Below are 12,265 nucleotides of genomic sequence, written 5' to 3'. Positions count from 1 at the left end.
CCGTTGCCTTGACGTAGTGCTGATCACAGGCAGTGGACTGCATGATTATCTGCAAGTTTTGGGGAACGGCTGTAGGGAAACTGAAGAAACCTCAGTGACCGTACCTGCTCCAACAAATAGCCCCGTCTGATTAGAGTTGACAGGGCAGTAAACAAGTTTGGTATCCTCAATTGCGCTGAAGTCTGACGAGAAGGATAAGCAAGCTGGATAGGGAGGACCTTCGAACAAGAGTGAAAGCAGAATATGACCAGATTGGGACACTCGTACATGTATTGTGTGTAGGCACCACCGAAAGCTCCGGCTGGTGGCGCCTTGACTCTGCTCAGCCAGGGCCCGCATTGGAGGGGCGGGATGGATATGCAGTGAGCCGGCAGCAGAGCCAAGTGCCTTCAGGTGTTCAAAAATAGGTCACAACAGGCGGCAGCAACGGTATTTGGCTGCCTGCCAGCCCCTGTAAGCCAAGCCACCCTCGAGGGAACTGGTGATCCTTTAGCCTAGGGCTGAACATGTCAGTGGGCGATCTTCACCAACGTTCACTCTTGATGATCAGCTGATGAGATGAATAGAGACCGCGATGTGCAGGAACCGTCTGCATCAGTAATGAATGTGCAGTGCCTCCTACAGATTCTTGGGCCGGCGCATTCGTCCTCCGGCTGCAACCTCCGCACCGGTGCGGACTATGACTCCGTTTGACTTCGAATTCTTCGCATGATTCGCCCGTTTTGTCCGTCCGTGTCGGTGCAAATGACCGCGGTGATGTTGAGCTTCTGCTCACCGCATTGGTCACAAACAAGATCGATCATCAACTCTAATTTTCTGACTTTCTAAAAACTACCAAGACCTAACTAAGTACCCCCTAAAAGGAGAATTTAAGTAAAAGTAAATATGACTAGCGCTATAAAAAAGATGTAAAGCTAAGATTACTAATACTAGTGTAACTAGTAAAACTACACCTAATAATTAAACAATTATCCTTATAACTATTAATCACATATTAATATAACTAAAAGGAATAAAGTAACCATAACGTTATCTAATTAAAGCAAAAAGTGCAATCGTATAAATTACCTATTATAGTAATGCCTACGATTAGCTAAAACGAATAAAAACTATATATTAGGTTAGTTACCATAAAAAGTATATATTAACGGGATAACAATTCCCTAAAAGTTAATAATACAGTTATTATTGACTAAAGTTAGTATTAAGTTAAGATTTGAAACCAAAACAACGGAAACTAATAACCCGTAACAAATCTATAAACTATAACTATAATAATACTACGGATCTAGAATATCCGAATTGGATAAAACAAAGCCGTAATAATTAACTTTATAATAAGGTTTTTACAGTTAATTACCTATTATAGTAATTACTTAATTAAGTAATTACCTAACTAAGTAAGGTTTGCGAGGAAAAAATGTATTATATATACGATGGATTTTTCCACTTAGAACAGATTTTGAGGAAGCAAGCAATTCAACAGTTTTATCCATTTAACTATTACTTATTATTACTACCTACTACCTACTATTCACTATTATTATTAGTATTATTTCTTTTATATTAGTAATAACTATTTATACTGGTTATAAATGGTTATTATTGAATACGAGGAATTCTATTATAATAATCAACAAAACGAAAAGTTTCCCCCTTTTATTATATTAAATACTACCCCTACTCTTAATAACATTACCTCTATTATACACGCTTTTACAGACTTAATGGCCCGACAGAATTCACAGACGATTCGGTAGACTTTCCAGAAGGCTCTCAGAATAGCCTACGTCCAGTCTTTGCCCAATCACAATAAAATTCAATTAGAGAGTTCGGACGAGATGATGGGCACTTTCGTCTTATTGCGATCACGGTCCTACAATCTGGAATCGTATGTCAACATCGTCGGCTGAGCCTCACTCACATCATCACAGGCCTGGTGATTCTGCAATGGATGCCGTATACGGAAGCTCGAATACAGGACATGTTCAGGTTGAAAATAGCGGGCCGCAGAGCATGCTTGAAAATGCTGACATCGGGGCTTTTCTTGCTCAACTGTGCCTCCCACCTGCAGGCTTTGATTGCGCCGATCCTGGAGGATCTCATCTCCACGTGTTAGCGCGCCACACCCCTGCAGCCCTGCTCTCTCTGTGTCACTGTCCCTTGAAACGCGCCACGATCTCACCGCCAGGCGCGAAGCGGCATCGTACTTGTCTGCGTTTTCGGGGCTGTCGATTGCTCGATTTCACTGTGTTGAAGGGTTGAGATTTCAACAGCGTGACGAAGAGGGCTGTCATAGCCGACACATCACCATGCGGCTCTCTTGGCACATGAACAAAGAGAAACACGCTCACCGGACAACGTCAGACCTTTCCATTCCCGCACTGAGCATCATGTTGAAGGGCCAAAACGCCCAAGTAAGCCGGGGCCGTTTACGAACCCCAAATCAGCCCAATAGAAGCATAGAAAGGCCGGGAGTGGAGGCTGAGATGGACGCCAGCTCACAGCACTAGACAGCCTAGCGCCGGCCCGGTAAGCTGTTGGACCCCCGGCTCCAAGCTGAGCCCATCCAAACTGTTCTGCCTGGCTAGTTCCGCCACACAGCCTCTTCCCGCCGCTGCGTTAAGGTTACTCCTCGCTTGTTGTCGCTCGCGATTTCCCCAGGCGCGGTTCATGGGGCTGGTAAGCTTGGTGGAGAGTGAAGAAAAGACACCAGCAGGATGGCACCGACACTAGAGAGCATGTCATGTCGGTCAGCATGTTGTCTTATAATAGTCAACAGAACTCCCGTGGTTCTAGTTCATGTTTGGTTCATCAGTCTACATCTTGGCCACAACATTGAAGAGTTACAACGGGTACGAGAGTGACATTGTTTTCGTTTTCTTTCTTCCATCATTTGACTTGACAAGACACAACAGCGTGTTTTCTTGGCACATTTTCAACATGCGGTCAACCTTCACTTGGGCGCTGGCCCTCCTTAGCACAGTCTCTGCCGCCAACCTCCACGCGGCTGTCAAGGCTAATGCCAAACCGACAACTACTACAGCACCATCAAAAGACGCTTGCGGTATCGTAAAGGCCGAAGCCGAATCACTACTTGCAGCAGCACCCACCGCTACCGCTGCCTTGATAAAACCGTCGCTAGCATACAACTGCCTGCATTCAGTACCCGTCGATAAAGAGAGAGACTTGGACCTTCTGAACTACCTCGAACCTTACCTTGAATTCCAAAGCACATTGGAACCTTTGTCACACCCACCTGAGGGATACCTGATTCCTGGAGTTGACGTCCTAAGCGGTGTTGGACAAATTCGGGCCAAGTTGAGCAAGGATCAGTACAAGAGCCAGCTGGACTTTGCACTGGAACTCAAATATCTGGTAAGACCAACCTTATTTTATCGACTGACATACTTGCTTACGAAGGATCAGTTCTTCCAAGCATCGGACGGCCACTTCACCTACAACCCAGCCATCCTCAGCATCTTCGGCTTTACCAGCTTAAATGGGGTAGTATCGGTCGCAGACGAAGTAACAGGCATTCCAAGAGTCTATCTCCGAAGCGATTTCGAGAAGTCAGTCGCCAACGACACCGATGTCTACGATATCGAAAGCATTGACGGCACTCCTATCTGCGAGTTCATCGAAGCCCAGGCTACCCGGCAGCTGACCCAGGATCCCGATGCAAAGTACAACAAAATGTTTACGAACCCAGTGCAGTTTGCTAGGGGTTTGACTGCGGGCTTCACTGTCCGTCTCCCTGGCGACTGCCCTGATGAGGAAGTTATCAAGTTCACGAACGGTACAACTTATACGAACGAGCTCTACGCCAAGGTCTCCAGGACAACGCTTGAATGGCTTGACACTGCCGAGAAGCTTCACAACCACTTCGAAGTCCCGGCTACAACCACTTCAGCGGCAGCCAGCACGACAGCCCCTTCAAAATCAACATCTGTAGCCAGCTCTACCCCCAGCCCGACCTCCCTCCCAGGCTACCCTAAGCCAGTGGCTTTTCACCAGCATGAGTGGATCTCGGGTTACTTCATGGAAGGCAAAGGTTACGAGGATACCGCTGTTCTTGCCGTTCTGGGCTTCACCCCATGGACTATTTCCAAGCCGAACGGCACATTCGAGATTCTAGAGGCTTTCCGTACGGTTGCCGAGTTCCTGGAGAAGGCTAAGGACGCCGGGAAGAAAAAGCTTATCATCGATGTTCAGGGAAACGGTGGCGGCTTCGTCGCCGCAGGATTTCAGCTTTACAACCAGCTCTTCCCCAAGACCACCGACATCTGGGATGGCAGCCGTATCCGTGCCACCGAGGCCTTCAATGCGATTGGCATTACCGCCTACGATTCCTCGCCTGATGTCTTAGATAACTTCGTCGGAACATACCTCGATGAGGATCGAAAGCCGTACAAGGACTGGGAAGACATATTCGGGCCTGAGGTCGTCGCTGGCCAGAATACCACCAAGCTACTTCGTTACAACCAGACGGAGTTGTCCTACTCGAAGACCAAGGGAGATCCGCTTTTCGCCCCTGAGAATATCGTAATCGTAACCGACGGTGGCTGTGCATCGACTTGCACGATTTTCACTGGTCTGATGGTCCGGGAACAGGGCGTCCGCACGATTGCCCTCGGCGGTCGTCCCATGGAGACAGCCATGCAAGCAGTCGGTGGCGTTGAGGGTGCTCAGGTTCTGCAGTTCACTGACCTGAGACAAACAATCATGCAGGTCAGTCGTGATGCCGTCAAGACCAACAACACGAAGTATCTCAAGGAGGCATTCGACGTTCTGCCCGATATCGGCGAGCCTCCTCTCCTCCCGCCCCTAGCCAGCTCTGGTAGCTTCAACTACCGCAACGCCTATGCCCGCGAGAACGCCCACGGTGAGCCCGAGCAGTTCATATACGAAGCAGCCAACTGCCGCCTCTTCTATACGGAGAAAATGATCGTGGACCCCGTTGCTGTTTGGACAGCCAGCTATGATGCCACCTGGAATAAGGGCAAGTGCGTTGCCAGATCGACCGTCAACACGGATGACACCATTGGCGATAAAACCGTCGCATACAGTGCTGGTGTCAAGAGTAAGGCGTCGGCTTACGCCGGACCGGGTGCCCTGTCTTACAAGGGTGCCTACGAGGCTTCTCGGCCATACGTCCAGAAGAAGAAGGGTTCCCAGAAGCGAGCAGTTGAAGACGCCGACTTGAGCCCTCCCGACGATTTTGAGTACGAGTTCAAGTACCGGATTGGTGACATCGAGGAGTACGTCAAGGACAATGTTCCCGAGGACTGGGAATATGAGCAGAAGCACAGAATTGGTTTTGCCCAGGCAGTCGACTTTTGTTAATATTTATGCGGTGCATGGATGATGGATGATTGGTCCACGGCAAATTTAACTGCTTTCATGTTTTGACGGATTCCGCTTTCACTGGCACTCCCCCGTATGACAGAGCATTAGAAAATCACTAATACCCAATGAAGAATGCGTCTTTGGCATGTGTCACCGATGCAGCTGCAGCTTAAATAAGTCAATTAATTTCGCCGTGGAGAATTTAATGTAAGCCCATGATTCCCTTGCGAAAGGTTTCTTTCGTGATACGACACAACAAACAGTACCGTCTCCATGTTGTCGCATCTAGTGTTCCTTCGGCTATGCCCACCGAACAATATTGTGCATCATCTTTTACCCGCTTTCTGCTTCTTTCACGATGCCTGAGTTCAACTCGACAGTGTCTCCTCGTACACATCTCGATTGCCGTCATTACCTTAGACTGACTCGGACTCACCACATTAAGTGAGTTATGCAGATCTCGGCGGCTCCATGACACTACGGCTGTGCCGTGATGTCAAACAATGCCTCAGTGCTTCAGGCGAGGCTCTTCAAGATGAGGCGGGAGTCGGAGCCATGCTGAATGATTCTGAAGTAACTTGATAAGCTGCATGGAACGTTGACTCTCTAGTGTGTGAACCAATGAATCAGGATGATTCCACAGCTCTTTGGGCCGCGGCTATTGCGATCGCGCTTTTAGACTGTACCGGCCATGCGGATACTCTGGTTAAAGTTCAGACAAGGGCGACCTTCAACTGAAACTATCACATCTCCCAAAGGCGACTCCAAAAATACGGATATTCGTCGAATGCCACCTGATAGGAGCAATATTATTGCCAATCGTTATGTAATGCAGCTTTACCGGTCAAATATTCACGCAACACTACTAATTCGTGCCTTCGTATCTATTTGCCCAACAAACATGGTCAACGGTTTGAGAACATCCCTTGACACGTGGATTTGCCCACTTGTAATACTCCAGTCTCCCCAGACTATTCGGCGTTACTATCCTGCCCCCGATCTTCAAGCAACTCCAGATAAAGAGACAATGGTCCACAACCCCACAACGAGGGACACTGGAGGACACATGAATCGTTTTCTCCTCGACCCCAGTTTCAGCGAGCAAAACTACTCAGGCTACCTATCAAAGAGTTGAAATAAGCTTTTTTCCCACTCGGCGGATTGATCCGAATTTGGTGTCAACACCCCGGCTGGTCCCTTAACCCACCTGCAGTTTCCCAGGGGGGCAGGCCGCGTCTTCGATGAAGAAGTGGCACAATGTGTTCCAAGCTCTCTAGTGGCGGTAGGAACACGGGAGAAAGATTCGAGAATCGTCCAATCAGCTCACGCATAGGAAAAGCTGCTCGCTATTTCTATTGCACCGAGAGTTGGGAACTTTCGTAGAGCTATGGTCAGCTGCGTCAGACTAGTTGCGTGCATCGATCGACCGAATGCCAGTTGCTCGGGATACCAAAAGCCAAAGGCGAAACTGGTAGCTTGCCTCATGAGTTCTTTCTCTAGCATAGTCTAAGTCATGTTTTCTTTTACAGTATGTTATGGATTCATGGATGTTGTTTCCGCACTTCTAAATGCGCCACTTTTCGCTTTCGGTCTCCCGTAATTATGGATAATGGCGGGATGGCCTGTACATGTAGACGAGCTTGAACCTGGTCAAGCATACCCTGTAGAGCTTCTCAATGCTTAACCCCTCTTTCTAGCGAGTATCATGTGAACCTGCCATTGCAACTCCAATGGCCCATCTTCCACCGCTTGTTCAATCTCCTTCCACTTTGGTGAATTCCAAGAATCCTCCGTGAACCCAAAACGCATAGACTTCAGGGATTGCTTTAGCCACTCAACCGTGGCTGAAATTTGCCAATCCTCGTTATCGTCAATGGAGACACGTTCTGAAGTTCCCAAATGGGTAACTGGATCCTCTGTACCCTCCATTGGCTCGTAATCCTTGGCATACCACCCGTCCCGACAGTTCACCTCAACTCGCTTCACATCCTGCCACACATCATCTAGAAGTGGCACGCAGTCCATGCCGTGAAACATTTGACGCGCAGCTCGCTTCCAGTTCTCAGTCATCCACTCTTGCTTCAGTAAATGCGCGGCATGGTCCCCAATGAAAGTCTTGAAAGCTGCATTGGCGACCTTGTTGTTGGTGATTCCTGGGAACGGTCCGTAGATGACAGCTGCAAACGTCCCACCGGGTCGGAGGCTCTTGGCAATGTTCTCCGTGGTTGGTGCGAGGACAGTCCAGTGGATCGACTCGCACGCCATTGCAAAGTCGACGTGCTCCAGTCCGGCAGGTGGATCCCAAGGGTCTTCGCCACGACAGGTTCGGTACGAGAATTCGGTCCCGGGGAAGCGGTCCTTGAACCGAGCACGGCAGTCCGCGATGTTGACCTCTCGCGGTTCGGTAAGCACAACATGCTTCAGCGGTGGAGTTGTGTGCGTCAATAGTCCTTCGGCACCGTTTCCGCTGCCCGAGCCAATGTCGTGAGCGCTTGTAAGAGGTCCTTGATGGTAACTCGTCCAGAGCTTCCACATTGAGTCCGGGTAAGGCGGCCTGTGATCGACATAGTGCTTCGCCTCTTTAGCAATGGCCATCTTGGGCGGTTTGTTGACATCTGGCTGATGGGTAGTGAGGGGTGTGGTCATTGTTGACAAGGGACAGCAGCGTGGGGGTCGGTGTTAGGTGTTTTCGAGGCGCTAGGGGCAGCCTGATCTCGATTGAGAATGGAAAGTGAGGCGAGCCGGCGGCGGCGGGCAGTGATTCCGAGTGTTCGTAAGCGGACTTTCGTATTGGTCTTGAACAAGGGGTCCACTGAGTCTTCTTATTGCTGCAGTCGGTATGAAGTCTTGGAGTGGTGATCTTCGGTTCCGGAATTCCAGTCCGCTGCATTCGCTATCACAAGCCGAGCAAAGTGCTAGTTGATAATTCACAGGGTATTCCACTCACTCTCGGCACCGGCGGTATTAGGATGAAGAAAGATGCTAGACCATGGACCGAGTCGGAAAGTATTGAGATGCTCCAGGGGCCTGACTCAATTCACGGTTGCATTGGTTTAAGGTTTGAGGTGTTGATTGTCAGGTCATCCTAAATACGCGCGTTGATCGAGCATATAACCGCTTCTTCTGGCTACCACCGATCTGCCACGCAACTCTGAGAGTTAAGATTTGGCGCTGGTAATGCTAGTGGAAGTTTGTCAGTGTTGTTTCGCTGTGCCTGACTCAACATCAGCTTCAGAGTTAGCTGCGTAGTACTATCCAAGACTGCAGGCGGGGCGGGACGAAAAATGAAACCCTTGGTTTTCTGGAGACTTTATTTGAGTTGATATCTTGGCAAAATCTGTCCCATACTTGATTTGCAGAATATTGCGTGCTCAATGTGAGCGGGTAGATGCGAAATGAGTGGGCTCCGTGGATACAGATTCAGACTGCCCGAGCGGTTTTTTGGGCGGGTCCTGAGGGGTTGGGACCAGACTCTGGGGTTTCCTTATCCATGCCACCGGTGTCTAGGAATGTCAAGGGTTGGGCGAGTCATCCACAAAGCATAACACCTCCTAGACATGCCAGGTAAGTGGCGCGAAACCAGCTCAGCGTTACACGGTGAGGGGAACTGAAAGTTAAAAATAAATAAACGCATGGCTATCACAACACCGAGAGAACCGCTCAATCTCTGTATTGAGAGCTACCCTTGAGCATCTGGGAAAGCTGGTCCCGGCCGAAACAATTCGGCTTCTTAGGGTCTGTAGTTAGACTCTAGAGCTGGAGAAGCTTGGACACGCTTGAACAACATGGGCACAGGGTTCCCGTCGTTGACAGAAACCATGCCACGGGAACCGTCCCATGGAGGGGTGTTCCCGCCTTGGTTGATATTTAGTCAAGTCCAATACCGTCTGAATCCACCCAAGTGCGAACCTTAAGAGAGTAATCCTCCTTCCTCGTTGGCAAACTCAGCTTCCATAGTATTTAGACCAAGCTAATCTTGCATTTCACACGGCACCGCCCGTGAAGTCGCGAGGCCATATGCCGTCGGCATTCTGCTCAACTTTCTGTTAGCTTTCGCCTCAACATTCTAGAAGACTTTCAGGTGGTTCGGCTGTCAAGCCTTTTCTGGACAAACCAACATGCGAAGAATCACACGTCGAAGGGGCGCCTGCCAAGCATGCAGGTCTAGGAAAGTACGATGTGAGTGAACACCACTGTTGTTGGTGAAGCATACTCTGACATATTGAAGGTGACGGAGCAGACCCATGTCTCAATTGTGATGTACGAGAGATGTGCCCTTTTGTCGAACAAATTTCTGACTGAGTGTATGTAGCGTAACGGACAAGCATGTTACTATCCGCCTTTAGCCCCTAGACCTCGTCGATCGACAGCACCAGGAACGAACAACAATTCACAACCTCCCAATGTCCGAAGACTCGATATCAACACCAATGACAGTCTCCCACCGTACGATGCTTGGCAACAGCTCACATGTGATGGCACGCTGCTAACACCCATTTCGACCGACGACACTGTGAACAATGATGAGAGGGGGGACATGGATGGCTTAAACTGCTTATTACAATTCTCAATGCCGGATGCCTATACGAGCAGCCGACAAGATGAACATCCGGGCATGTTGGATCTGCCATTACCGGGAGAGGACGAGTTGATGGACTTACTCGACACAACACCGTCGGACTCCAACTCTGCAGGATTCAACTTCGACATGCCGTCTCCGATGATCGACAACAAGTTCTCCGCTTCACCGGCACCGCAAACAGCAAATCAACGAGATAATGCACAACAGTCCAGACCAGAAACGACCAGCCCGCCTGATTATAACATGGTACGCATAAATGCAAAAGCAGTCGTGATTTGCCCCCTGACTCTTGGCAGCTCTTCAATTTCGATGAAGCGACCGAAACAAGGAAACTGGCTACCGAAAGACATGAAAAGACGCCAAACCCTCGCGACTCACCAATGGAGGTAGACTTTGCGGCGTCGAGTCTGTACGGCCTGCCGAGTTATATCGCTCGAAGCAGCAAAGAGCCTCGCCGAACAGAAATGATCAAAACTGTCAACGGACTCAAGCGCGTACTCTGCGGCAACCGTGTAATGCCAGCAAACAAGAGCCCACATGATCGCTCCAGACGGTGGCCAGATAGCGACATCACCATGTCACGTTATTGCGATGGTAGGTCTTTCGAAATGACTGAATGGGGCTCGATGCTAATGATGCGCTTTGTACAGCCTGCTTCGAAGATTGCTGCCCGTGAGTTCATGATGGATTACCTGCATGAGAATAAAGACAGCTGACATGTGATATAGAATCAGCAACTTCCTTACCAGACAAACAGTCGATAAAATAATCAAACAATCGCGAGAAGCCGATGCCAGTCCGCTCGCTACGGCCTTCGTAGAGGCGATCATGTCAATCGGATACTATACCGCCTGCCAACGTAGTCGGGAGCCACCTACACCGGATGAGGCTCGCGATGCCCAACGGCGGCTTGGAACAGCTTTAGGCCTTTACAAGGCCATTCAAGGCTGCCCGAACAGCTTACTGAAGCTCCAGGCGACACTTCTCATGGTGCGACACCAGACACCGCAAGCTACTCTGAGATTCACTTACTGACATCTTGCAGGCCGTTATCGCATGCATGTGCGATGAGTCGCTTGTCTGGGAAAAGATTACGGGGGCAGTCTGCTGCGCAAGGGACCTTCGTTTGGTCCACTCCGCAAGGGGTCAGCAGCCGAACATGAGTGAGCAAGAGCAAGAACTGGCACAGCGCAGCGTATGGTTTCTTTACAGCCTGGAGACTGAATATGCTATTCATCATGGAATGCTCCCTGTGAGTCTTCTACTGAGACGGTCAAATTTGATACACCCCTTTTGCTAACGCTACACAGATTCTCGACCTCGGATGGGGCAGTCAGTTTCCCTCATTCGACCGCGGCGACGATATGGTCGCTGTGTCGTACACGTTTTCGGAGTTACTCCACTCGGTGCTCAAGTTCCAGTACAGCCCGCGTGCATTGAACAAGTCGACTTCTGCATACGACCGACGGGACCGTCTGCAAGCCAGCTGCCACGTCCTCAACGAGTGGGTGACGGGACTCCCGGCTCCTCTGAACGAGGCGCACAATGCCAAGACGCTGCAGGGGATCAAGGAAGACCGGCAGTTGAGGAAGGCTTTCCGCGTGTTCTGCATGTATCACCGGGCTGTCTTCTTTGTGCACTGCCCCTGGATTACACCCTCGTTGTCGGAAGACGGGGAAATGGCGGGAGTAGCCGGGCAGATGCGGGACAGGTGCATGGAGCGTTGTGCCGAGTCGGCCTTTGCCGTGGTGAAGTTGGCAAACAGCGGTCTATTCTGGGAGAAGGGACTCGAAAGGTATGTTGCCAAGTCACATCACACTGTGTCTATGAGACTGACCAGGCTAGGGACATCGGCTCGCCAAGCACACGGTGGGGCGATATGGGCCATCTTCTTCTGGTCTCCCTCTGCTTCATCGTGTACTATCTCATGAATGGTGAAAAGGGGGATCGCAAGGCAGCCATGCCTTATCTTGCAATTTGTGGTGGTCTTTTCGGAAGGCTCAGCCTCGAGAGTGATGAAGCATCGTTGATGGATCATTATCTGGAGTTGATACAAGTAGTGAGAGCTAGTTAGATTTTCGTGGGGCATTTTCACAGGCATAGCAGGCAACGCAACGACGGCATTAGACCAGAATGAGATCAACGATTGCATAGGTAGCGAATACGAATGAACTTTCTTTTATCCAGGTTGCAACTCACATCTTACTTCAATGATGCCGAAAGGCGTTGCCGAAATCGCACGATTATCATCTTTCAGAAGGATCGTCACGTCCTTGGCAGAAATCTTAGCCGCTCGCTTCGAAGGGGGTGAGCCGCCTGACAACGGCAGTTGTG

At 49.8% G+C, this 12,265-nt stretch overlaps 3 protein-coding genes across 3 annotated transcripts; 2 read left to right on the top strand and 1 right to left on the bottom strand.

The window, feature by feature from the left end:
• Positions 1 to 2,943: 2,943 nt before the first annotated feature.
• Positions 2,944 to 5,346, top strand: ustP-8 (Peptidase S41 family protein ustP; the record flags this gene model as incomplete). The annotated part of the gene is made up of 2 exons (XM_037324068.1): positions 2,944 to 3,378; positions 3,430 to 5,346. The coding sequence occupies 2 exons, from the start codon at positions 2,944 to 2,946 to the stop codon at positions 5,344 to 5,346; spliced, it is 2,352 nt and encodes a 783-aa protein (XP_037178378.1).
• A 1,683-nt stretch (positions 5,347 to 7,029) lies between these two features.
• CGCA056_v008820 (Methyltransferase) lies at positions 7,030 to 7,944 on the bottom strand (the record flags this gene model as incomplete). The annotated part of the gene is made up of 1 exon (XM_037324067.1): positions 7,030 to 7,944. One exon carries the CDS (start codon positions 7,942 to 7,944, stop codon positions 7,030 to 7,032), a length of 915 nt encoding a protein of 304 aa, XP_037178380.1.
• Positions 7,945 to 9,919: 1,975 nt separating this feature from the next.
• terR (Terrein cluster-specific transcription factor terR) lies at positions 9,920 to 12,005 on the top strand (the record flags this gene model as incomplete). The annotated part of the gene is made up of 7 exons (XM_037324066.1): positions 9,920 to 10,177; positions 10,228 to 10,525; positions 10,582 to 10,603; positions 10,660 to 10,921; positions 10,977 to 11,183; positions 11,242 to 11,726; positions 11,777 to 12,005. The coding sequence occupies 7 exons, from the start codon at positions 9,920 to 9,922 to the stop codon at positions 12,003 to 12,005; spliced, it is 1,761 nt and encodes a 586-aa protein (XP_037177621.1).
• Positions 12,006 to 12,265: the final 260 nt, after the last annotated feature.

The sequence above is a fragment of the Colletotrichum aenigma genome (genome assembly GCF_013390185.1).
Source record: "Colletotrichum aenigma strain Cg56 chromosome Unknown KSG_Cg56_contig05, whole genome shotgun sequence".
Taxonomy (NCBI): domain Eukaryota; kingdom Fungi; phylum Ascomycota; class Sordariomycetes; order Glomerellales; family Glomerellaceae; genus Colletotrichum; species Colletotrichum aenigma.
This window is presented reverse-complemented; position numbering and strand designations above follow the sequence as displayed.